At 42.8% G+C, this 27,500-nt stretch overlaps 1 protein-coding gene across 1 annotated transcript in view; it reads left to right on the top strand.

Annotated features, from left to right (window-relative positions):
- Window positions 1-27,500, top strand: part of LOC138981008 (DNA-directed DNA/RNA polymerase mu-like) — a 47,243-nt gene that overhangs the window by 512 nt on the left and 19,231 nt on the right. The window contains exons 2-7 of the mRNA XM_070353794.1: window positions 5,408-5,618; window positions 8,213-8,335; window positions 9,068-9,247; window positions 9,529-9,600; window positions 11,231-11,354; window positions 13,408-13,540. Coding sequence (XP_070209895.1) covers window positions 5,408-5,618; window positions 8,213-8,335; window positions 9,068-9,247; window positions 9,529-9,600; window positions 11,231-11,354; window positions 13,408-13,540 — 843 coding nt within the window. The remainder of the gene's footprint in view (window positions 1-5,407; window positions 5,619-8,212; window positions 8,336-9,067; window positions 9,248-9,528; window positions 9,601-11,230; window positions 11,355-13,407; window positions 13,541-27,500) is intronic.

The following is a 27,500-nucleotide window of genomic DNA, read 5'->3' as shown; positions in this document are numbered from 1 at the left end:
AGCATGCCATTCAAACCGCCTGAACCACTCGACTTTGGGAGGCCCGACCAGTGGCTCACGTGGCGTAAGCGTTTCGAACGCTACAGGGTTGCTTCTAAACTAGACAAAGAACAATTTTCAGTCCAGGTCAGTTCCTTAATCTATGCTATGGGCATACAAGCCGAACAGATCTACGAACAGTTCGAATATGACGAGGACAATGACGAAGCAAAACTGGAGGACGTACTGAAGTTATTTGACACGCACTTCGTTCCACAAAAGAACGTCATACACGTTCGAGCTGTCTTCAACACCAGAAGCCAACACAGCGGCGAGCAAATCGAACCTTACGTCAGAGCCCTGTACGAACTTTCTGAGCACGCAGATTTTCATAACCGCGACGAAGCCATTCGCGACAGGTTCGTCCTTGGTGTGAACGACCGAGAACTCTCAGAAAAGTTACAAATGCAAGCAGACCTGAATTTGCAAGACGCCATTAAGCAAGCCAGGCAGTACGAGCAAGTCAAGAGACAGCTGTCTGAGCAACGTTCCAGTGTTGACGCTGTACACACCAGTACGCAGCGATTCAACAGACGCCCTCGCGGCGGTGCAGGTGCAGCAGGTACCAGCTGTGACAGTGGCAGCAGCGGTCCAGCAACCAAGCACGCCGGTTCCAGGGGTGGATTTCGTCATCCGCGTGGTGGCGGTCGTCGCTTTCCTCAGGAGGGGAGAAGTGACGCATCATGTTCACGCTGCGGACGTGGACAACACAAGAAAGACAGTGACTGTCCAGCAAAAGGGAAGCAGTGTCACGGCTGTGGCAGGTACGGACATTACTTTTCTTGTTGCCGTTCCAAGCAAGTCAACGCTGTCGACGCAGAAGAAGTGTACTACATGGGTGTCGTACACAAGCAGGGAGCTGAACCAGCATGGTACACTGACCTATCATTTGGACGTCGCAAGATCAAGTTCAAGATCGACACAGGTGCAGATGTGACCATCATTTCCAAATCCCTCTACCTGACCCTTGTCCCGTGTCCCAAACTTATCCCCACCTGTGCAGTCATGCACGGCGCAGGCGGACAGATATCCTGCATAGGATTCTTTAGGGACACTACCTACATCAACGGTCAAGAGTTTCACCTGGATATCTATGTCGTCGACAGCAAGACAGAGAGCTTATTAAGCAGAGAAGCCTGTAAACGCATGGGACTTGTCCAACGTCTCGACAGCATACAGCCAGCGTTCGGTGAGTTGGACCAGCAACCAGTCAATTGCCCACCGGCAAAGATCGTCTTGGAAGAGAACAGCCAGCCCTACAGTCTGCACACAGCTCGGAGAGTACCCATACCTTTGATGAAGAAGGTAGAAGAAGAACTGGAAAGGATGAAGAAGGCCGGAATTATTGAGGAAATAACCGAGCCTACAGATTGGTGTTCTCCGATGGTGCCAGTTTTGAAGAAATCTGGAGCGGTCCGGATCTGCACGGACTTGAAAAAGCTGAACCTGTCAGTCAAGAGGGAGAGGTACCCGATTCCGACTCTCGACGACATTTTGCATCGACTCAAAGGAGCGAAGATTTTCAGCAAGCTGGACGCAACGTCGGGGTTTTATCAAATTCCTCTCGACCCAGAAACTGCCAAGTACACAACCTTCATCACGCCATTCGGAAGGTACTACTACAAAAGACTTCCGTTCGGAATATCCTCCGCTCCCGAGATTTTCCAACGTACGATGGAGATGATCCTGAAGGGAGAAGAAAACACGATCTGTTTCTTCGATGACGTTCTCATCTACAGCAACTCAGATGAAGAACACGAGCAGCATCTTGAGAGCTCCATGAAGAAGATTGTCGAGGCCGGGCTCAAGCTCAACAAGGAAAAATGCAGCTTCAAGCAGTCAGAGATCGAGTTCCTTGGTCACGTGATCAACGCCGACGGAATCAGACCAGACAAGAAGAAGATTGATGCCATCATCAACATGCCTGACCCGACCAACGTCACAGAACTGAGAAGAATTCTGGGCATGATGAACTTTCTGGGACGATTTCTGCCAAACTTGTCGTCAGTCTTGAAGCCTGTCACCGAGTTGCTGGAGAAAGACAAGGCGTGGAACTGGGGACAGCCACAGACACTCGCGTTTTCAAAAGCGAAAGAGCTCCTGACAGCAGCTCCTACTCTCGCTTACTTCGACTTGACTAAGCCGACAACGGTCAGTGCCGACGCGAGCAGCTACGGTATTGGCGGCGTACTCCTGCAGCAGCACGGGGAGAAGATGAAGCCAGTCGCTTTCTGCTCAAGAACTCTGACATCAACGGAACAAGGGTATGCCCAGATTGAGAAGGAGTGTCTAGCTGCTGTGTGGGCGTGCGAAAAGTTCGAACGTTATCTGATCGGTCTGGAGAAATTTACGCTCGAAACAGACCACAAGCCGCTCATTCCTCTCATCAACACCAAAGATTTGGACGAAACGCCCATCAGATGTCAGCGGATGCTGATGAGACTGATGCGATTCAGCTTGACAGCAAGTTATTCACCAGGCAAGACGCTTGTGGTGGCTGACGCCTTGTCGAGAAGTCCTCAGTCGCCTGTCCAAGAGGGGAGAGAAGAGACATCGGAAGACAGAGCCGATGTTGCCACACTACTGGCGGAAGATGTGGAAGCTCACGTCGACGCTGTCCAATCTTCATGGCCGGTTTCAGACAAAAGACTAGACGAGATAGCAGCACTGAGTCAGCAAGATCCTGTCGTCAAAGCAGCTCTACACTACACGGCCAACGGTTGGCCCAGGTACGTCACTGACGTAGAGCCAGCTCTGAAAGACTACTACGCATTCAGAGGGGAGTTCAGCATACATCGAGGTCTTCTCGTCAGAGGCGTCCGGATCGTCATTCCGCAGGTCTTGAGAGAAGAAATGCTGAACCGGATTCACGAAGGCCATCTCGGGATAACCAAATGTCGAGAAAGAGCAAAGTCGACAGTTTGGTGGCCAGGCATCAACGAAAACATCAAGCAAAGAGTGTCAGCATGTCAACACTGCGAAGAGAAGCAGCCATCCCAAAGAAGTGAGCCACTTATGACAACAGAACTCCCAGACAGACCATTCCAGATGGTTGCTGCAGACTTGTGTGACTTCAAGGGACAGAGTTATCTTGTTCTGATTGACTATTATTCAAGATATCTTGAAATCGCTCATCTTCCGAGAGAGACATCTGAAGTCGTCATTGGACGGATGAAGAACATCTTCGCACACCACGGAATACCAGACGTCGTCGTCACGGACAACGGTTCTCAGTTCACGTCAACAGAGTTCCAGAGCTTCGCAGCAGCATGGAAGTTTACTCACTCGACTAGCAGTCCATACTTTCCTCAGTCGAATGGAGAAGCCGAGCGAGCAGTACAAGAGGCCAAGAAGATTCTCGCTCAAGAAGACCCGTTCTTAGCCCTACTCAGTCACCGGGCTACACCTACGACGCCAACAGGAACGAGTCCAGCGGAGCTAGCACTCGGAAGAAAGATGCGAACGACGCTCCCTACTCTCGCAAGCAATCTCATCCCAAAGACGGTCAGAAGGGATGCGATCAAGGCGCGGGATGAGCAAGCAAAGCTCAGAAACAAGAGTGACCACGACAGACGTCATGGGACAGAGACCCTGCCGCCACTAATACCAGGTGACACTGTTCTCCAGAAACTAGACCACGAAAAGTCCTGGGGAAAACCAGCAACAGTCCTGCGTCAATGTGCACCACGGTCCTACGAGATACGGTCAGAAAGGGGACAGTATCGTCGGAACAGACGACACCTCAGATTGTCTTCCCGACAAGTGTTAGACAGGCCTACCATGACCAACATCCCTGTCCTTTACCCTGTCCCAACCCAACAGAGTCCTGTTCCTGAAACGCCAAGCCAGCGCAATGCAGACCAGCCAGGTCTTCGTTCTCCGGAACCTCCACCGACGCCTGGGTCCCCGCGACGTCCTCCAGCGGCGCCTAACCCAGGGCAGCAAACGTCGACTCCGGTCATCAAAACCCGCAGCGGACGAACTGTGAGACCACCGTCCCGCTTCGAAGAGTGAACCATCGACTCCGCAGATCAACAGCAAATAAACAATGACTGTTTCGGTTCCGGTCGAAAGATTCGTTACTGAAACCCCTATTGAACTTTAATTTTAAATGATAACGATAACGTTTCGTTTCATCAAGATCATTATATCTTTTTATTTGAAGGGGGGAGATGTGACGGTATTCGGTACCTCTCGGGTCGTGTCGGTCGAACTCGGTCGGTCATGTGATGGGGCGCGCATGTGCAACGGTGCCTTTCCGCCCACTACTCGCTTCGCTCTCTGGCATGCACGCGGGACACTGATTAGGCATGGCTTACCGCATCGACCTTGTATTGTTGTCATCTGTAGCAGTTTGCTAGACAAGTAAACCAGATGAACGTACCTGATATGAGTGTTGTTTATGTACGCTCGGAACACGACACACACCCACTCAGTTAAATTCCTTAGACCTTACGCTATCATGCTATGTTGGTTTTGACGGTAGTACACGTTAAGTTGCATGGTTACATAGAACGCAGAGGTGGTAACCAGGGCTCAGTGTGTGTGTGTGTGTGTATGTGTGTGTGTGTGTAGCCGTATAATTGTGTGTTCTTGTCACTTCCTGAATGATGTGTTTGCATATATATATTTCATTGTAGGTAGGAAACATTGATGCAAACAAGTGTAGCATGTACATATTTGTATCTGCATTTGTGTGTGCATATGCTTTTGTGAGGGGTGTGTCTGTGGTATTTCATTTAAGCCGTTTCTTCCAGGGCATATATATGATCGTTATCACTGCAGACCTGGGAACACATACGATTTTGTCGTATTTTGTACGCATGATTATCTAGAATACGATCAGTACGGTCAGTGGACAAAAAATAATTCGAGAATAATTCCTAGACTACTTTTCTTCACAAGCGCATCCCGAAGCCGATCCAGTATTTTGAGACAGACGCATGTAAAGCATGTTTTGAATCATGGATGTTCAAATGTTGTGTGGAGTACGCTCATTTTTTCTAAAAATTCACGCAGTTTGTTTGAGAATATACTCCTTGTGCAAAACAGGGGTTCCCAGGTCTGTGACACAGTGTTTTAAACTTGTTTTGACTGGTTGACATAATGGAGAGACTGTTTTTCTTTTGTTTGTCTTTTGTGGACGCCAGGATACAGACTTACAGTGTTTTTGTGTGTGTGCAGTGTGTGTGTATGTTTGTGTGTGTGTGTGAGTGTGTGTGTATGTGTGTGTGTGTGTGTGTGTGTGTGTGTGTGTGTGTGAGTGTGTGTGTGTGTGTGTTGGGAGAGCACTTTAATTGGAAAGAATAGCTCCTGCTGTAAAAATATCCTTCTTGGCCTGTCATAACTTTACACTTTCCTCTGACAGGCAAGGTGTGACACACGTCGTAACACAGTACACGGACCATGATCAAGTTCTTGGTCAGCTTCAGCGGGACGGTGTGGCCACCAGCAGCGACACAGAGCTGGACGACGTGAGTGTGGTCAACCTCAGCTGGCTGTCGGCTTGCCTCAAGGCTGGGAAACACGTGCCAGTGGAGGAGAAACACTTTGTGAAGAAAAAAAAAAAGATGCCACAGGTGAGGCAGCAATGGAGATGAATTTGCAAAGTGTATTGTGTGGACGGTGCCTTAAAGGTTAGGTTGGTGGGTGGAGTTTTGGGATGGGGTGGGTGGAGTTTTGGGATGGGGTGGGTGGAGTTTTGGGATGGGGTGGGTGGAGTTTTGGGATGGGGTGGGTGGAGTTTTGGGATGGGGTGGGTGGAGTTTTGGGATGGGGTGGGTGGAGTTTTGGGATGGGGTGGGGTGGGGGGATGCTTAGTGTGTCGGCGTGCCTCAAGGCTGGGAAACCCGTGCCAGTGTAGGAGAAACACTTTGTGAAGAAAAATAAACTAAGGTGAGTCAGAAAGCTGTCCTCCGTTGTGTCTCTTTAAGGCGAGAATTGGCTTGTGGGGCGAGGAAGTACCGTTTCTTGGACATGCAATTCTTGCTGCGAAGACTGCTAGGATTTGGCAAGCAAACGTGAGGTACGTAGCCTTGGGGTTGCTTGCTATGCGAGCAAAAATGGCGGCCGCGCATCTGCCAATCCGGTTGGCTGCATGTCCATGGCGGTTTACCGACCAGTGCAGACGACCTATTTGGTATCAACCAATGGTGTTTAATTCTTGTGTAGCCGGCCATTGCAGTTTTACACCGTTTCATATACACTCTCAATTCCTAGCTCCGCGATGTCTCGCCTTAATGAAACACTCATCTGGTCTCTACAATGGTAGGCCCAAAAATGAGAAAAAATAATGTCTTAAAATGGAGATAAATTTGCAAACTGTATTGAGTGGAAATCTGTAAAGGCAGTCTTGAAGGTTAGGTTGGTGGGTGGGGTTTGGGGATGGGTTGGGGTGGGGGGATGCTTTGTGTGTCAAGGCCAGCTAAGCTGTACCAGGGGAAGATAAACACTTTGTGAAGAAAAAGAAACAATTGCCACAGGTGAGGCAGCAAGCCAGTCTTGCTACAGTGTATCTATCTATATCTATATACGGCTTGTGTGTGTCTGTCTGCCCTGTCTGTGTGTTCACGATTCACGGCCAAAGTTCTCGATGGATCTGCTTCAAATTTGGTGGGCATATTCAGGTAGACCCCAAACACAATCTGGTTGATGAAAATTTTCAACACGTGCTCTCAGCGTGCAGCGCTGAACCGATTTTGGTTTTTATGGTTTTTCTGTTCATCCATTCCCAGTAACTCTTCCTTATCTTCTCCAGTGTTTTGCGCGTTTATCTGCCTTCCTTCGTGTGACGTCAATCGCGTACGGTGCGCCACTCACCCGGCAAGGCCGGGTACCCGGCGAAGCCGGCGTACGGTGCGCCACTCACCTGGCAAAGCCGGGTATTCGGCTCTACTTCTTCCCGGCGAAGCCGGGTATTCATACTCCGTCTCGCGATCATCCCGGCAAAGCCGGTACCCGGCGAAGCGGGTAATCATCTAGTATATATATATATATATCCCCCTTGTAAGACTGTCCAAAATTTGAAAGAAATCAAGTCTTAAAATGTAGATACATTTGCAAACTTCAAGGGCGGATCAATTCACTTTGGAGGGGGGGGTTACAAAATGACTGCGAAGATACAAGTTGACGGCGCCGAAGGCGCCTAAGCCTCTAGGGGGGTCCGGGGGCATGCCCCCCCGGAATTTTTTTTTATCCAAAGAAGCAAAATAGAGCTATCTGGTGCATCCTGAGCCAATAAATTACCTCTTTTTTGGGGGGGTGGGGGGGGGGGTGTTACGTAACCCGTGTAACCCCCCCCAGATCCGCCCTTGAACTTTCTTGAGTGGAATTGTGTGAAGGCAGGGTGTTGAAGGGTTGGTGGGGTTCAGGTTTGGGGATGGGGTGGGTTAGGGGTATGCTTAGTTGGTGATGGGGTGGGTTAGGGGTATGCTTAGTTGGTGATGGGGTGGGTTAGGGGTATGCTTAGTTGGGGATGGGGTGGGTTAGGGGTATGCTTAGTTGGGGATGGGGTGGGTTAGGGGTATGCTTAGTTGGGGATGGGGTGGGTTAGGGGTATGCTTAGTTGGGGATGGGAGTGGGAGGTGGGGGGGATAGTCTAAAATCAGGAGTAAAAAACAAAACAAAGCAGTGTATCAAAACTTCCATTGAAGCTAATGTGCTGTGTGGTGACCCATCAAATGATCAAGATACTGGACGACTAAAAATGATTGTCACAGATTATTGTAGGAATGATGAAAACCCTCAAGATATGGAACAGTTCAAAATAATCATTTGATTGGTTTGAAAGCTATCAGCACGTACATTTCTTTGCCATACGCTTTGTAATTTTGTTTTCTTTTCTGATATTGTGATAAGAAATCAATGTCAATTTCTGTAAAGATGTTATTTTATCATTAATACATTCATTTTGCTGCAGTCTGCAAAAGATTTCTTCATGGTTAGCAGTTAATTTTTTTCGGGGGTCTTCTTTTTATCTTTCATGTGATTCTTTTGATCTTTCATGTGATTTTTTTTATTTTTTTTAATGCAGTTTTGCCCAGAAGATTATTATGGTGAATGCAAATTGATCAATAATGATGGTGATGACAATGATGATGATAATAATACTGATAATGATACTGATGATGATGATACTGTTGATGATGATGATAATGATGATTTCTTCAAGCAGACAACACAGGAAGGCAGCAGAGAGATCACGGACACTGTCCAGGGGAGAGCACAGCAGCAGGCGGTACCACTGTGGGCATGTCAGAGAGTTACTCCCCTGAAACACTACAATCACAAGTTCACTGTAAGCTGTCTGCGAGGGGAACATACCAGTACATTGGAAACTCCCTTTAAAACTCCCTCCTTTTTAAGACCTTGTTTTTTCAGACTTTCTGTTCATAACCTCTGTAAAATTTACCCCCAATTTAAAACTCCCTCCTTTTTAAGACCTTCTTTTTTCAGACTTTCTGTTCATAACTTCTGTAAAATTACCCACATTTTTAGACTTCCTCCTTTTTGAGACCCGATTTTCGCATTTTATTTTTAAAGTCTTTTAAAGGCCAGGGGGGGTACGTTCTACTTTACTTCTTCAGAACAATCAATGTCTTATGTGATTGCATTTGTTCCGGAAAACAAGCATAATACTAAGTTGTTTTTGTGTTAATATTTGCTGGTTAACGTTATAGTTTATGAATTTGTTGGACAAGACCATACCGAAAATTAATTTTGGTATCTGATTGAGACATTGAATGTATATTTCATCATGAGGATTTGTCGCATTCTGGTTTTCTTTTGTGTGCATAAGGAGAAATGCCTTTGTTTTATTTATTTTCATTTTGTGATCCTGAGAAAAGAAGGGATAACCCTGATACAGAGTTAGCAAGATATATTCTGTAGTAATATGCCAGACTTGAAATGCTACTATAAGAGAGAGTATTGTCACATGTACAGAGAAAGAGAGCAGCTTATGCAACAAATTGATCTTTTATTAACATAATTGTTTTCTTGTGGTAAGACTTAATGATCTTTTTTTCAGGATGCTCTGGAAATACTTGAGAAACATGCACAGTTTCGCAACGAGCCGAGCGATGAGTCCCGAGCCTTGGCATTTCGCAGAGCTTCCTGTGTGCTGAAAAGTTTGATGTTTCAAGTACAGAGGCTGAGTCAGGTTGAAGGACTGAAGGATATTGGAGGACACGCACTGAAAGTAATTGAGGTACAGTGATCGCAGTGACGAGGTCTTGAATAGGACAATTCCATCAGTACAAATTGTTTTCAATACTTACCTTGGTCAGTCAGTTATGTAGGGATGCCTGACTGGTGGATTGTTTGGTTGAATAACTAATTATTGTTCTGATCGGTGAAGATATAATGTACTGATAGAAGCAATTAAATTGATGGTTGATTGCCATTAATTTATTTTTATGTATCACTTTAAACCTGAATTCAAGCTGAGAAAATGTTTGTAAATAAATGATATGATTTGATTGTTTTCAGAGCATCCTTGATGATGGACGGTGTGAAGAAGTGCAAGACATCATTTCTAGTGACTGGTTCAGACTGATGGAGGTAAGCATTTATTTGACACTATATAGTGGACCCCTCTCAGATTTGACACTGTATAGTGGACCCCTCTCAGATTTGACACTATATAGTGGACCCCTCTCAGATTTGACACTAAAAAGTGGACCCCTCTCAAATTTGACACTATATAGTGGACCCCTCTCACATTTGACACTATATAGTGGACCCCTCTCACATTTGACACTATATAGTGGACCCCTCTCAGATTTGACACTATATAGTGGACCCCTCTCACATTTGACACTCTTTAGTGGGCCCCTCTCAAATTTGACACTATATAGTGGACCCCTCTCACATTTGACACTGTATAGTGGACCCCTCTCAGATTTGACACTATATAGTGGACCCCTCTCAGATTTGACACTAAAAAGTGGACCCCTCTCAAATTTGACACTATATAGTGGACCCCTCTCACATTTGACACTATATAGTGGACCCCTCTCACATTTGACACTATATAGTGGACCCCTCTCAGATTTGACACTATATAGTGGACCCCTCTCACATTTGACACTCTTTAGTGGGCCCCTCTCAAATTTGACACTATATAGTGGACCCCTCTCACATTTGACACTATATAGTGGACCCCTCTCAGATTTGACACTATATAGTGGACCCCTCTCAGATTTGACACTATATAGTGGACCCCTCTCACATTTGACACTAAATAGAGGACCCCTCTCACATTTGACACTCTTTAGTGGACCCCTCTCAAATTTGACACTATATAGTGGACCCCTCTCACATTTGACACTATATAGTGGACCCCTCTCAGATTTGACACTATATAGCGTGACTAATGTTGCTGCTAGCTTGGTAGCGTGACTAATATTGCTGCTAGCTTGGTAGTGTGACTAATGTTGCTGCTAGCTTGGTAGCGTGACTAATGTTGCTGCTAGCTTGGTAGCGTGACTGATGTTGCTGCTAGCTTGGTAGCGTGACTAATGTTGCTGCTAGCTTGGTAGCGTGACTAATATTGCTGCTAGCTTGGTAGCGTGACTAATGTTGCTGCTAGCTTGGTAGCGTGACTAATGTTGCTGCTAGCTTGGTAGCGTGACTAATGTTGCTGCTAGCTTGGTAGCGTGACTAATATTGCTGCTAGCTTGGTAGCGTGACTAATATTGCTGCTAGCTTGGTAGCGTGACTAATGTTGCTGCTAGCTTGGTAGCGTGACTAATGTTGCTGCTAGCTTGGTAGCGTGACTAATGTTGCTGCTAGCTTGGTAGCGTGACTAATGTTGCTGCTAGCTTGGTAGCGTGACTAATGTTGCTGCTAGCTTGGTAGCGTGACTAATGTTGTTGCTAGCTTGGTAGCGTGACTAATGTTGCTGCTAGCTTGGTAGCGTGACTAATGTTGCTGCTAGCTTGGTAGCGTGACTAATGTTGCTGCTAGCTTGGTAGCGTGACTAATGTTGCTTCTAGCTTGGTAGCGTGACTAATGTTGCTGCTAGCTTGGTAGCGTGACTAATGTTGCTGCTAGCTTTTCACTGGGAGGAGAAAAGAAATGAGAAAAAAAATGTGTACAGAGCCTTTCTATTCTCTTCAAATGTATCCCTGTGTGATAATTGTAATAAGTATGATGATAATGTGGATAATGCTAGTGGTTGTAATTGCAGGAATTCACCAGTGTGTATGGAGTAGGGCCTGCAACTGCAAAGAAATGGATTGAGAAGGGCTGGAAGTCTATTGATGATGTCAGGAAAAGTGGTACTGTCTTCAAAGATGAACGCATTGTTTGGGGTAAGCGTTCATACCAATTATTATTGGCCTGTGCTCAATCAATTGCATTTTATGCAATCATGTTTGTACATATATAAGTGACACCACGCAAAGTGACATTCTTGTTGTTGACACACTGACTCACATGCACAAATACGCACACACGCACGCACACACATACACACACACACACACACACACACACACACACACACACACACACACACACACACACACTTGATGAAAGAAGAATGTTAGAACAAGTTGATTTAGTCAATCTGTGGGGCTAAAACTAAAACAATCAACACTAAAAACCAGTTGTCACTGAGACTTCAGGTTACAGTTAGTCTTGGCTAGCCATTCCCAAAGACCGAGAGATGGGTCATCTTCATCTCCATGAAGTATGCAAACATCATGTCTATTTCATCCATTTTCTTTAATTGTGAGCACATAGTTTCAGAGGGAACATGACATATCCATATATTTTTCAATTCAGGAAATGATAGGGAATGCAATTTCTTTTAGATCTATTACACAATTGTAATTTTGATAAGAATGTTGAGATTTTTAATGAAAAAACTTAATTACGTCACCACAATGCGGCTTCAACTTTTGCAAAAAGACAGATATGACTTTATCAAAGACATTTATCCAAAAAAAGGTATCAGGAAGTGCTTCCATGTAAAGTTTCATAAAGATCTGTCCGGTCGTTTTTCTGGAAATGCTCTGCACACACAGACATACACACACACACACACACACACACACACACACACACACACACACACACACACACACACACACACACACACACACATACACACACACACAAACACCACCACCACCCTCATCTTGAGCCCTGGTCTATCTGAAAACATTTAGTCAAAACTTCAATAAATGTAAAAAAGGGGGGGGGGGGGTGGGGGGGGGGACGAGGGGGGAAGAGAATTTGAAAGAGAGATTTCTGTACTTTTTATGGCCAAAAGGATAAGTGATAGATTCTGTATTTTGTATCTAATCTTCAAACCTGAAAGACAAATGATTCCCCCCCCCCCCCCCCCCCCCCCCAAAGGAGAAAAGTTTAGAGTTCAGAGGGTAAGAAAGGGTGAACAAGTTATTTACATCTAGCTAGCCTAGCATCCCATTTGTCTGAGGGATCAACTTTACATAGGTTCAACAAGTTATTTACATCTAGCTAGACTAGCATCCCATTTGTCTGAGGGATCAACTTTACATAGGTTCAACAAGTTATTTACATCTAGCTAGACTAGCATCCCATTTGTCTGAGGGATCAACTTTACATAGGTTCAACAAGTTATTTACATCTAGCTAGACTAGCATCCCATTTGTCTGAGGGATCAACTTTACATAGGTTCAACAAGTTATTTACATCTAGCTAGACTAGCATCCCATTTGTCTGAGGGATCAACTTTACATAGGTTCAACAAGTTATTTACATCTAGCTAGACTAGCATCCCATTTGTCTGAGGGATCAACTTTACATAGGTTCAACAAGTTATTTACATCTAGCTAGACTAGCATCCCATTTGTCTGAGGGATCAACTTTACATAGGTTCAACAAGTTATTTACATCTAGCTAGACTAGCATCCCATTTGTCTGAGGGATCAACTTTACATAGGTTCAACAAGTTATTTACATCTAGCTAGACTAGCATCCCATTTGTCTGAGGGATCAACTTTACATAGGTTCAACAAGTTATTTACATCTAGCTAGACTAGCATCCCATTTGTCTGAGGGATCAACTTTACATAGGTTCAACAAGTTATTTACATCTAGCTAGACTAGCATCCCATTTGTCTGAGGGATCAACTTTACATAGGTTCAACAAGTTATTTACATCTAGCTAGACTAGCATCCCATTTGTCTGAGGGATCAACTTTACATAGGTTCAAAAGAGGGCACGTGCAAAATCAAAAACAAACAAAACCAAACCTGAGAAACATACTTGTGCAATTGCATGTCATTAAAAACTTTAGAATTGTGCATATCTCTTTGGTTTCTCGAAAAATACATACACTCAAGCGATGTTGTTTGTCTTGGCTGTGATTGCAGGACTAGCGTTTCACGAGGATCTGACGAGCCCCGTAAGTAAAGATGAGGCAGAGACCTTTGTCAGGCTTGTCAGGGCAGAGGCGGAGAAAATTCGAACCAGGGTCATCACTACTCTTACTGGGGGATTTCGGAGGTAAATGCCCTGTGGTAGCAGTAGGGGTGTATGTGCATGGGAGGAAAAGTGAACGCATGTGGGCGATATATGTGCGTGTGTGTGTGTGTGTGTGTTTCTCTGTATGTTTGTGTGTATGTGTGTGTTCCTGTGTGTGTGTGTGTCTGTGTGCTGTGTGTGTGTGTTCCTGTGTGTGTGTGTGTGTGTTCCTGTGTGTGTGTGTGTGTGTGTGTGTGTGTGTGTGTGTGTGTGTGTGTGTGTGTGTGTGTCTGTGCTGTGTGTGTGTTCCTGTGTGTGTGTGTTCCTGTGTGTTCCTGTGTGTGTGTGTGTGTGTGTGTGTGTGTGTGTTCCTCTGTGTGTGTGTGTTCCTGTGTGTGTGTGTTCCTTCCTGTGTGTGTGTTCCTGTGTGTGTGTGTGTGTGTGTGTGTGTGTGTGTGTGTGTTTTTCCCAACTTGAACCCCTGTGCCATATTGACCGGTATCGCCTTTTGTATGGCTAAAGAAGAAAAGGACAACACAACAAAAAGCATAGCAACGAATGAAAAGACCAAGAAAACCCCAACCAGCCAACCAAACAAAGAGACACAGAAGCAAAAGAAAAAGAAGAAAACAGATCAACCAAGGCTTAAAGTCATGACCATATTGATACATCAATCAAGGCTTAAAGTCATGACCATATTGATACATCAATCAAGGCTTAAAGTCATGACCATATTGATACATCAACCAAGGCTTAAAGTCATGACCATATTGATACATCAATCAAGACTTAGTCATGACCATATTGATACATCAACCAAGGCTTAAAGTCATGACCATATTGATACATCAATCAAGGCTTAGAGTCATGACCATATTGATACATCAATCAAGACTTAGAGTCATGACCATATTGATACATCAATCAAGGCTTAAAGTCATGACCATATTGATACATCAACCAAGGCTTAAAGTCATGACCATATTGATACATCAATCAAGACTTAAAGTCATGACCATATTGATACATCAATCAAGGCTTAAAGTCATGACCATATTGATACATCAACCAAGGCTTAAAGTCATGACCATATTGATACATCAATCAAGGCTTAAAGTCATGACCATATTGATACATCAACCAAGGCTTAAAGTCATGACCATATTGATACATCAATCAAGACATAGAGTCATGACCATATTGATACATCAATCAAGGCTTAAAGTCATGACCATATTGATACATCAATCAAGGCTTAAAGTCATGACCATATTGATACATCAATCAAGGCTTAAAGTCATGACCATATTGATACATCAACCAAGGCTTAAAGTCATGACCATATTGATACATCAATCAAGGCTTAAAGTCATGACCATATTGATACATCAATCAAGGCTTAAAGTCATGACCATATTGATACATCAATCAAGGCTTAGAGTCATGACCATATTGATACATCAATCAAGGCTTAAAGTCATGACCATATTGATACATCAATCAAGGCTTAAAGTCATGACCATATTGATACATCAATCAAGGCTTAAAGTCATGACCATATTGATACATCAATCAAGGCTTAAAGTCATGACCATATTGATACATCAATCAAGGCTTAAAGTCATGACCATATTGATACATCAATCAAGGCTTAAAGTCATGACCATATTGATACATCAATCAAGGCTTAAAGTCATGACCATATTGATACATCAATCAAGGCTTAAAGTCATGACCATATTGATACATCAACCAAGGCTTAAAGTCATGACCATATTGATACATCAATCAAGACTTAGAGTCATGACCATATTGATACATCAATCAAGACTTAGAGTCATGACCATATTGATACATCAATCAAGGCTTAAAGTCATGACCATATTGATACATCAATCAAGACTTAGAGTCATGACCATATTGATACATCAATCAAGACTTAGAGTCATGACCATATTGATACATCAATCAAGACTTAGAGTCATGACCATATTGATTCATCAATCAAGGCTTAAAGTCATGACCATATTGATACATCAATCAAGACTTAAAGTCATGACCATATTGATACATCAATCAAGGCTTAAAGTCATGACCATATTGATACATCAATCAAGACTTAGAGTCATGACCATATTGATACATCAATCAAGACTTAAAGTCATGACCATATTGATACATCAATCAACAAATCAGCAGCTTGAGTTAAAAAAAAAGTAAGTAACCTTGAAGCTGAGATTTGCTTTGACAATTTTGGTAAAACTTAAAAGTCTTTTGAAAAAGGGGAGTCACGCAGAATCACACATGATAATTTGCAGACTTGTGTGAACCCAGGGGATGCGTATGCAGCAGGTTTAGAAGGTCAGTCGACATTTATTTTGTGCTCTTTTTAAGGTATAATAAAGAAAACGAGAAAGGAACAGGCTGAATTAACAGCCTCTCAAATTAAAAAAAAGAACAGCATGAAGATCCCCAATTAGAGTGGAATGTTGACGATATGATAGCACAAACGGCATTTGAAGTAGGATCTATAAAGAACAATAATTAAATCGCACCTGCGATAGGAATACTGAAGTGGCACTGACGCGTGTGTGTTGAGAAGCGTCTGTCAAGTCGGATTCTGATTTTCAAAAAATCCTAGTTAGGCAGAAGAGAACTCAATCGATTTGTACTGAGTTCAACTGTATTATCTTTTTGTCCTGTGAATAGATATATTCTTATGATTCTGAGAGTTTACAATGGGTGGGGGGTTTATTGAACTTTATTTCATAGTGATATAAAGGCAATATAGACTTGACCTCTCTGTCTGTCTGCCTGTATATCTGTCTGTCTTTCTCACACACACACACACGCACGCACGCACATACGCACGCGCACACACACACGCACACACACACACACACACACACACACACACACACACACACACACACACACACACACACACACACACACACACACACACACACACACACACATACACACACACACACACACATACACACACACATACACACACATACACACCCATGGCACAAGTGATGTTTTTCACACATTCTCTCTCACCTCATCATTTTGCAACTGTGTACAGATTTGATAGAGAATGAAATACGTATACGTTAAAAGAAAAGAGTATACAAAACTTGGAATAGATTGTCTAAGAAAAAGACCATTAATTTTGTTGTAATTTAAAAACAAAAAATTTTTTATTTATTTTTTTTTTTTTGGGGGGGGGGGGGGGGAGGGGTTCTTGGGTGTCTACTTAAACTTTTTTCGATGCTTTACATTAAAGAAGCGTATTCTCATCAAACTCTGTAAATTGACGGATTTGTTGAGGAGCACTGAGTTAACCTTAGTTCGTTGCTCCTTAACTTAGCAGATTTTGACTAGAATAGGTTCCTTTGCTGTAAAACGTCATCACAATTCCAACATTGGATTTAGCGATGTGCTGAGAAAGACCGTGTGCTCAGGTAAAATTGCGTGTTCTCAAGCGCATGAAGGGGGAATGTCCTCAATAAAAATAAAATAAAAAAAAGGCGATCGAGGAAGAGCATCGGTCCGACAGTGGAAGAGAAAGGAGATTCGGAGAATAAAAGAAATGGTAATTAGGGAAGAAGTAACAACAGGACAAGACAAAAAATGTAATGGTTAAGCAAGGAGGAGGTAATAAGAACAGAGAGAGACAGAATTGAATTGAATTGAACTTTATTTAACAAGGATTAAGATTTAAGGCTTCGCCTTTTCTTACAATCTGTCCTTGGGACGCACAGACAATGACACAATTGAAAAATTAAAAATTAAAAAGTTAAAAAGTCAGAAAACTTCAGCAAGTGATGATAAAGATGACGATGATGATGATGATTGTGCGCGCCTTCGTGAGCGAGGCTGGTACTACATATTGTTCATACGAAATGACAAACACAGGTTACAAGCGATAACGCGCAAAAGTACTGGTTTATTATTTTACATCTGACACTAGGGATCAGTAATGTATAGATATATAGTTACAGTACCACGTAATGCGATACTACGTATTGCGATACTACTTATTGCGGTAAAAAACTTATGGACAGAAAGAAAAAGAGAAAAGAAAACAAATTATTAGACATGGCAAAAGTATCAAAAGCATTAACAAGACACGAGAAGTAAATACAAGAAAAATAAACAATCACAAGACAGGCGAAGACAAACAGACAAGAAAGTTACAATTACCAAACACTCGTTGGTTAGTCCTTCAACAACAATAAAGAGTTACGTTCTGTACGTTCAACAACAATAAAGAATTACGTTCCGTACGTTCAACAATACCATAAGCACTAAGAATACTCAAGAAACTTAGCATACATACGTTTAAAACCAAAATGGCTAGTTTCAGAAAAATACAAAACGTTGACTCATCAGGCCAGGAATACAAAGCAAACTGTCATACCAAAAAAGTCTAACGACAACGTTCCTGCGTTAATCAAAGTCACAAACAAGATATTTACTCATCCACTTTCCCTCAATAACGTTACAAGAAATAAGCCCGTTTACAAACGATCACCACAGACCGCAAGCTTCTTTTACCTAAATTCTTTTAACGTAAGGCTGAAAAAGTCGGAGAAAACGTTTCACTTCGAACTTCGTTAACCACAGAAAACACAAGTTATCATTATAAACATTAGCGACTTTCTAGCGTCTACAAAACATTGCTGTACGTTCACAACACTAGAACAGTTGAACACACAATAAAGAAACACTACAACAAGTCAGACTTTCAACTCACGTTATACATAAACAACTCACAAAGTCATTACAAAATGGCGACCAAAACACAACACAAACAAGTAACAACAAAATTACCTTATGCGCTGTGTGGGTTGACCAGCAGTACCAAAAACGTGTTGCCTCACAAACGAAGGGCACAAAACGATTCACACTTGAGAAACAACTGTCTCCAAGAACATTACGTTGACGTTAAAACATAAGAAACACTCCGTTGGTTCACTTGATAACCTTCATACGTTTACATCAAAACCAAACGCTTCCTAAAACCCTCAGATCGACTGACGAGACAGGAGTCAAGCAGCGGTATTTATGGAAACAAAAACCTAACATGGAATAGTTATTCAAAAGTCAAAGGTCACCGGATTGACCAACCAACAACATTCCTAAGACAGAATCGGGTGAAACTACTATTTTACAACCAATCAGTAACCGATCACGCACTCCGTGCATGCCCAAAACTTAAAACGGTATATTTAACAGAAAGAACATCAAGGAACTAGCTGACATCACAAAGCTAAAAACACGTGAGTCACACGTATTCTAAAACTTGCAACGCAGATTCGCAGGGCTCACCTCAAAATCAAAACACGGAAAATAGCACGTGAATCTCACGGTGTTCTAGAACTAAACGACGCAGTTTGTGACGCTCCGACCAAAACCAGGTCACAACAACTGAACAAGGAGCACGTGAATTTCACGTAAAAATATTAACGCTCCACAAAACGGGTCACAACAAGGTGCCACAATAAAAACACGGTTTACTTCTTTTTACATCGTGCAATGACTTGAGCAAACGTAATTACAACAAAAGTAGGTGACTGCATGCCACATCGGCATGCACACTCCCACCGGAAATTATATTAATATAATTTACTTCAAAAACCTTTGTACAAACATATTCCTTATATCAAAAGAAGAATAACGCAGATTTAGACATTTCCAATTTACAACTCAAAATCATTGTGTTGCAAAACATTTACACAGCACTATTACGGTTCAATCATTTTCAATGTTTCAACACATCTCGTTTCAACTAAATGCCACTGGTCATTTACTCGACGGCATAAAGAAAACGCACCACTTAAAACATAAATGTCCGTTACATCATCTGGTATAAAAACAAACCGCAACAATCTACAACTGTCAAATTGGAAAAACACTCCAAAGTTCAATGTTCTTTCAGTTTGCCTACACAGCTTTGTCTTTGTGATTTTCACGATCTACTAACACAGTCATTTTGTGAATAGGTCGCTCTAATATGCGACTATCACCAGTGGGACGGCCGTGATTGTCTAGATCCTTTGTTCCAACATGCACTTTCACTCGTCTGACCAGTCCATCAGATCCCGGCATCACTTCGACTACACGAGCCATGCACCACTCTGATCTGCACAAGTTCTGGTCATGCAAGACAACAACATCTCCCACCTGTACGTTTGCCTGGGGACGTTGCCAGACACGACGTTTCTGCAAGAGTGAAAGGTACTGGCTCTTCCATAGCAGCCAGAATTCGTCTGCCATCCGCTGGACACAGCGCCAACGTTTCCTGGCGTACAGGTCTGGATCTTCAAACACACCAGGGGGCGGAAGGATGGCACCTGACTTCATGGTGAGGACGTGGTTGGGGGTCAAAGGGCGTGGTCCATCTGCCGATTCCAATGACTCGACAGACAGTGGTCGACTGTTCACGATGGCCATCACCTCGTATAGGAACGTACGAAGTGATGAAGTAGTGAGACGCTGGCCTGATCTTCTGAGAAGACCATTCAGGATGCTGCGTACCGTTCGGATCTGACGCTCCCAAACGCCACCCATGTGACTAGCTGCAGGGGGGTTGAACTTGAACTCACATTTGCTTTCCAGCATCTTTGATGTCAGTCGTTCAGAGTCCATCTCCTTCCATGCCAGTTTGAACTCGTTGCATGCACCTACAAAGTTCGTTCCTTTGTCACACCAAATGCGTGATATGTTTCCTCGCATGGAGACAACAATGCGTAGGGCGTTGATGAAGGAATCACTTGACATGTCATCCAGGGTTTCAATGTGGATTGCCCTAGAGGCAAAACACGTCACGATCAGTCCGTACCTTTTCACCTCCCTACGTCCATCTTTGACGTGAAATGGGCCGAAACAGTCAATGCCACAGTACGTGAACGGTGGGGATGGGTCAAGGCGCTCTAGAGGGAGGTCGGCCATCTTCTGTCCAGCTGGCCCTGAGCGATGCCATCGGCAGTGAACACAGCGGCGCACCAACGAGGAGACGACGTGACGAATGCCAATGATCCAGAAACCGCTGGCTCGTACTTGGTTGATCGTGAACATTCTCCCTTGGTGGGCTATCGCAGCATGACAGTCCTGAGCCACCAGGAAAGAGAAGTGACTGTCTCGAGGTAGTAGTATGGGAAACTTGTCAACTGAAGAGGATGATGAATTTTGAGAGCGACCGTATACTCTCAGTATTCCATCAACGTCCTTGTGAGCGTTGAGTGCCTGAAGCTGGTTACGTAAAGAAGGCGTTGGGCGTTCAAAATGTTCTTTCTGAAGACATACGATGAACTTTTTCTCAGTGACTTCAAGCACTTCAAGGGGAGATGACTGGTGCCCCTTAATGGCATTGCATTTGCGTACCAAAACAGCCATGGCTCTTATCAGAGATGTCTTGGAGGAGAATCGTTGGGCGATCTGCTCAAACGACTGGACAGACACTTCTTTAGAGGTAGTAGCCTTGCACACTTTCACCTCAACATCGTCATCTGGGATCTCGAAAAAGTCATCTGATTCCGGAAGGGACTGGCTCAAGAACGCGGGACCATGGAACCACTCTGATGTCATGAGGTCACTCACAGACAATCCCCGTGATGCATAATCAGCTGGGTTTTCCTTTGTAGAAACATGATTCCACTGACTGGCCTGTGAGAACTGACGTATTTGTTGGACTCTATTTGCGACAAAGACGTGAAAACGCTTGGACTCGTTCTTCAAATAAGCGAGTACAATCATAGAGTCAGTCCAAAAGAAATGTTCAATACTCTCAAAGTCCAGTTCTTCTTGAAGAAATCTTGCCATCTTGACGGAAAGTACCGCTGCCGTTAGTTCCAGACGAGGGACAGTGACGTGTCGAAGCGGAGCCACTCGTGCTTTGGCGACTACAAGCATACTGTGAATGTTGCCTAGATGATTCTCAAAGCGCAGGTACGAACACTGGCCGTATCCTGCTGTAGACGCGTCTGAGAAGTGATGTAGCTCTACATTCTTCACGGTGCCAAAGTCTGTGGGCAAGTAGTTCCTGGGTACCTTGACGCAACCCAGTCGGGATAGATCCTTCAGCCACTCTTCCCAACGTTCTTGAAGCGATGGTGGCAGCGGATCGTCCCAGCCGAGCTCCTGGCGACATAGTTCCTGGAGGATCAATTTTCCAGTCAGCAAAAAGGGGGCCAGAAAACCAAGGGGGTCGTAGACTGATGCAATTGTAGAGAGAACTCCTCTTCTGTTCGAGGGACCCAGTCTGGGGTTGTCAGTGAAACCCAGCGTGTCATCATCAGTGCACCAGTGAAGGCCAAGAGTCCGCTCAATTTCTGGTGTGCTACAAGGGACTGCGAGTTCTGTGGCCTTGGTTGACGTAACTTCAGAGTCGGGGAAGTACTCTAAAAGTTCCTTTGAGTTGGAGACTATCTTGTGCAGCCTCAATTGTCCGTGTTCACAAATTTCTCTAGCCTTCATGAGCACATCTGCTGCTTCTTCAACAGAGTCTTTGGCTTGAAGTCCATCATCGACATAAAAGTCACGCTGCAGAAAGGCTGATGCCTTGGCGCTGATTGTGGCGTTGTCCTTTGCCACCTGCTTGAGGCCGAAGTTTGCGCAGCCTGGAGACGATGTAGCTCCGAAGATGTGCACCTTCATGCGGTAGTCAAGCGGCTGGCCACTCGTATCACCGTCCTTCCACCAAAGGAAGCGCAGAAAGTCTCGATGGGGCTCGGAGACGTGAAACTGGTGGTACATTTTTTCCACGTCACAGGAAAATGCTATGGGACCCTTGCGGAAACGACAGAGAACGCCGGAAAGGGAGCTGATTAGGTCTGGGCCTTGTAGGAGAAGATCGTTCAAGGACGTGCCTAGGTGACGTGCAATAATTTGTTTTCTTTTCTCTTTTTCTTTCTGTTCACAAGTTTTTTACTGTGCGCGCCTTCGTGAGCGAGGCTGGTACTACATATTGTTCATACGAAATGACAAACACAGGTTACAAGCGATAACGCGCAAAAGTACTGGTTTATTATTTTACATCTGACACTAGGGATCAGTAATGTATAGATATATAGTTACAGTACCACGTAATGCGATACTACGTATTGCGATACTACTTATTGCGGTAAAAAACTTATGGACAGAAAGAAAAAGAGAAAAGAAAACAAATTATTAGACATGGCAAAAGTATCAAAAGCATTAACAAGACACGAGAAGTAAATACAAGAAAAATAAACAATCACAAGACAGGCGAAGACAAACAGACAAGAAAGTTACAATTACCAAACACTCGTTGGTTAGTCCTTCAACAACAATAAAGAGTTACGTTCTGTACGTTCAACAACAATAAAGAATTACGTTCCGTACGTTCAACAATACCATAAGCACTAAGAATACTCAAGAAACTTAGCATACATACGTTTAAAACCAAAATGGCTAGTTTCAGAAAAATACAAAACGTTGACTCATCAGGCCAGGAATACAAAGCAAACTGTCATACCAAAAAAGTCTAACGACAACGTTCCTGCGTTAATCAAAGTCACAAACAAGATATTTACTCATCCACTTTCCCTCAATAACGTTACAAGAAATAAGCCCGTTTACAAACGATCACCACAGACCGCAAGCTTCTTTTACCTAAATTCTTTTAACGTAAGGCTGAAAAAGTCGGAGAAAACGTTTCACTTCGAACTTCGTTAACCACAGAAAACACAAGTTATCATTATAAACATTAGCGACTTTCTAGCGTCTACAAAACATTGCTGTACGTTCACAACACTAGAACAGTTGAACACACAATAAAGAAACACTACAACAAGTCAGACTTTCAACTCACGTTATACATAAACAACTCACAAAGTCATTACAAAATGGCGACCAAAACACAACACAAACAAGTAACAACAAAATTACCTTATGCGCTGTGTGGGTTGACCAGCAGTACCAAAAACGTGTTGCCTCACAAACGAAGGGCACAAAACGATTCACACTTGAGAAACAACTGTCTCCAAGAACATTACGTTGACGTTAAAACATAAGAAACACTCCGTTGGTTCACTTGATAACCTTCATACGTTTACATCAAAACCAAACGCTTCCTAAAACCCTCAGATCGACTGACGAGACAGGAGTCAAGCAGCGGTATTTATGGAAACAAAAACCTAACATGGAATAGTTATTCAAAAGTCAAAGGTCACCGGATTGACCAACCAACAACATTCCTAAGACAGAATCGGGTGAAACTACTATTTTACAACCAATCAGTAACCGATCACGCACTCCGTGCATGCCCAAAACTTAAAACGGTATATTTAACAGAAAGAACATCAAGGAACTAGCTGACATCACAAAGCTAAAAACACGTGAGTCACACGTATTCTAAAACTTGCAACGCAGATTCGCAGGGCTCACCTCAAAATCAAAACACGGAAAATAGCACGTGAATCTCACGGTGTTCTAGAACTAAACGACGCAGTTTGTGACGCTCCGACCAAAACCAGGTCACAACAACTGAACAAGGAGCACGTGAATTTCACGTAAAAATATTAACGCTCCACAAAACGGGTCACAACAAGGTGCCACAATAAAAACACGGTTTACTTCTTTTTACATCGTGCAATGACTTGAGCAAACGTAATTACAACAAAAGTAGGTGACTGCATGCCACATCGGCATGCACAATGATGATGATGATGATGATGATGATGATGATAATGATGATGAAGATGAGGCATGAAGAGCATACATATGTGGTTATTCATAAAATCAAATGCATACTATGCAAGTAATTATAAGTACAAGCTGGTAGCAATCGAACATGTAGCAATAGTACAACACAAATATGTTCAGAATATACAATGCACAGCATATCTTTGGCGTAATACTAAATGTGGTAAACCAAAACGCGTTAAACTACTCAGACATTAATTGTTTTTTGACACATTTTTTAAAACTTTTTAATGACTTTAAGTGCTTAAGGGATGATGGAAGTGAATTCCAAACTGATGTACCCGAAAAAGCAAGACTGGTCTTATAAAGGTCAATTCGTGGAATCGGTGGGATCAAGTTGACCGACCCATATCTGTCTGTAGCTTTATTAAATAATGATGTAATGTAAATCGGCACTTTACTGTAATACAATTTGTGCATGAAAATGGCTTTGTTTAACTTGAGATGCTTTTCCAGTGGAAGAAAGTTAAGAATTTTTAATTTCATATCTGTTGGGGCATTATCCTTTACGATGAGTTTAGCCGAGCGACGATAGAGAGAGTCTAATTTTTTCAAGTGGACATCACTGCTGCCATCCCAGAGCGTCGAAACATAATTGATGTGAGGCATTACATGAGCTTGGTGGAACATTTCCAGAGTCCTTCTGTCCGTAAATTGCTTTAACTTGGATAGGAGGAAAACGTTCTTGGCTACTTTCTTGCAAATATGGTGTAATTGTGCCTGCAACTTGAATTCACAATCAATAATTACCCCTAAAACGCGATGCTGTTGAACTTGTTCAATTGATTGCGTACCAATAGTAAGATTTAGTTTGAGTGGAGAAATCTGGTGTTTTTGTCTGGTTGCAATTACCATACTTTTAGTTTTTATTAGGTGGACAAGCATAGCATTGGTACTACACCAGTTATTTACATCGTTTAAAGCTGTTTGAAGGGAGGACTCTATTACTGGAACAGACTTTCCATTTGAATGAAGAGAAGAATCGTCCGCAAAAAAATCACTTTTTACATTACTATCAGAAATGTGCAGTGGCAGATCATTGATATACAGACAGAACAAGATCGGCCCAAGCACTGACCCTTGAGGCACCCCGCATTTCACAGTCTCCTCAGTAGATATTTTACAGTTTAGGGCAGTATATTGAGATCTGTCCTGTAAATAGAAAGCAAAAAAGTTACACACTGAACTGTTTCTGATATACAACTGTAATTTCTTCAATAAAATTGAATGATCAACAAGATCAAACGCTTTCTTTAAATCAAGAAACACAGCACAACTGATTTCAGATCGGTTTGTTGCAGACAACCAGGTGTCGCATAGCGTGGTAAGGGCGCTGTGACAAGAGTGATTTGTTCGAAAACCAGATTGAAATTGATGGAAAAGGTTTCTGCTTTCTATGTACGCGAGCACATGTTTGTGAATATGATTTTCCAATGGTTTGGATACAATGGGTAATAAGGAAATGGGTCTAACATTATTTGGGTCGGATAAATTTTCACCTTTATTGGGTGGAATTACTTTTGCTCTCTTTAATAAACTAGGTACAGTATTTTGCTTTGTGCAGAGATTATACACATAGGTGAGTGGCTCCACAATATATGGTAGAGCTAATTTGGCCAAGTAAGCAGGAATCTTGTCAGGACCCATGGATTTTTTATTTTCAAGGCCTTCTAGCGCCTTACCTACCTCATGCACTGCCATGTCTGGAATAGTAAAAACATCGTCTGGTTTACATTTGTCATAACAAAAATCATGTAATTTTGAGAGAGAGACTTCAAGGTCAGAATCAGGACTGTCGCATTTTGCAGATTCATTTAGCCTATTGGCAAGGGACAAAAAATGGTTATTAAAATCTTCAGGGGAGATGGTTGGGGCAGACCGATTTGAGTTCTGTTTAGATTTACCTAATATGTTATTAACAGCACGGAAAACTGTTGCAATATCTTTTTTGTCCTCGATTAATTGATTACAATAATTTGCTTTTGCTTGACGTGTTAATTCTGTCACTTTATTCCTTTGTTTCTTAAAGTCAGACTTCATGTTGTTTGCTTTGTAAAAATTACGCAGGGACATGGCTTCAATAATCTGTTCCGTCAACCATGGGGGAAGAGATGGATATTTCACTCTGTGGTGACGTAGTGGGGCATGCTTATCCACTATAGGATAAAGTATATCTAAAAGGGCGCCTAATGCCTCGTCAGCAACAACATCACTGGGCGAAAAGTCGCGTTTTGTATCTTACAAAACTACTCAAAATCCCAACAAAACTTCAAGTTTCAATGGGTTTATTACATTTTGGTGTTCACGACAACGCCAGATTTTGATTGGATTTTGTTGAAGTTATCGCAGCGAAATTGCCTGGAATTTCAGCGCGTTTTGCGACGGTCAAAACATCATGTTAAACCATGTTACAGCATGTCTGTAACATGCAAAAATTCCAAGTTTTGATGGCATTAAAGCTTTGGTTTAACGCCAAGTAACATCATGTTATCGTAGACTTAACTTGCAAAACTGCTTGTTTTGGTGGTGTTACAGCTTGCTTGTAATGTGATTAACATCATGTTATCGTAGACTTAACTTGCAAAACTGCTTGTTTTGGTGGTGTTACAGCTTGCTTGTAATGTGATTAACATCATGTTATCGTAGACTTAACTTGCAAAACTGCTTGTTTTGGTGGTGTTACAGCTTGCTTGTAATGTGATTAACATCATGTTATTGCTGGTATAACATGCAAAACCCCCATGCTATGTTGGTGTTAAAGCTTGCTCAAATGCCTATTAACTCCATGTTATGTTGGTGTTAAAGCTTGCTCAAATGCCTATTAACACCATTTTAGTTGGTGTAAGGCTTGATTATTAATGTAAAAAAACACCATGTTATGACGTTCACATAATTGTTTTCCACTGGATGGAATTTTGTGGAAAAGAAAGCATGTTGTTTGGGAATTGTGTGCGGGTTTCATGCTTGGATATTGCACTATGCTGACTTGTCACAGGTCAATTTACATTTAACAATATTAGTTTTCAAATGCATCATCCTTCACACATTATGTAAACATCTTTAACATTAACACTTTGGTTGTAACATGATTGCACTTTATTCAAACAGGAAAAAAACAAAAATGCTGATTCACAATGTACAATAGCAAAGGACTATTTTGAGTGGAGACAGTGTTCATCCACACTATAGATGCCCTGTGAAAACATTGGCCATAGATATGTGAATTACTTCCCTTGGGTATGAACATTTATGAATGATTAAATGG

This window comes from Littorina saxatilis, linkage group LG12 (assembly GCF_037325665.1).
Source record: "Littorina saxatilis isolate snail1 linkage group LG12, US_GU_Lsax_2.0, whole genome shotgun sequence".
Lineage (NCBI taxonomy): Eukaryota > Metazoa > Mollusca > Gastropoda > Littorinimorpha > Littorinidae > Littorina > Littorina saxatilis.
This window is presented reverse-complemented; position numbering and strand designations above follow the sequence as displayed.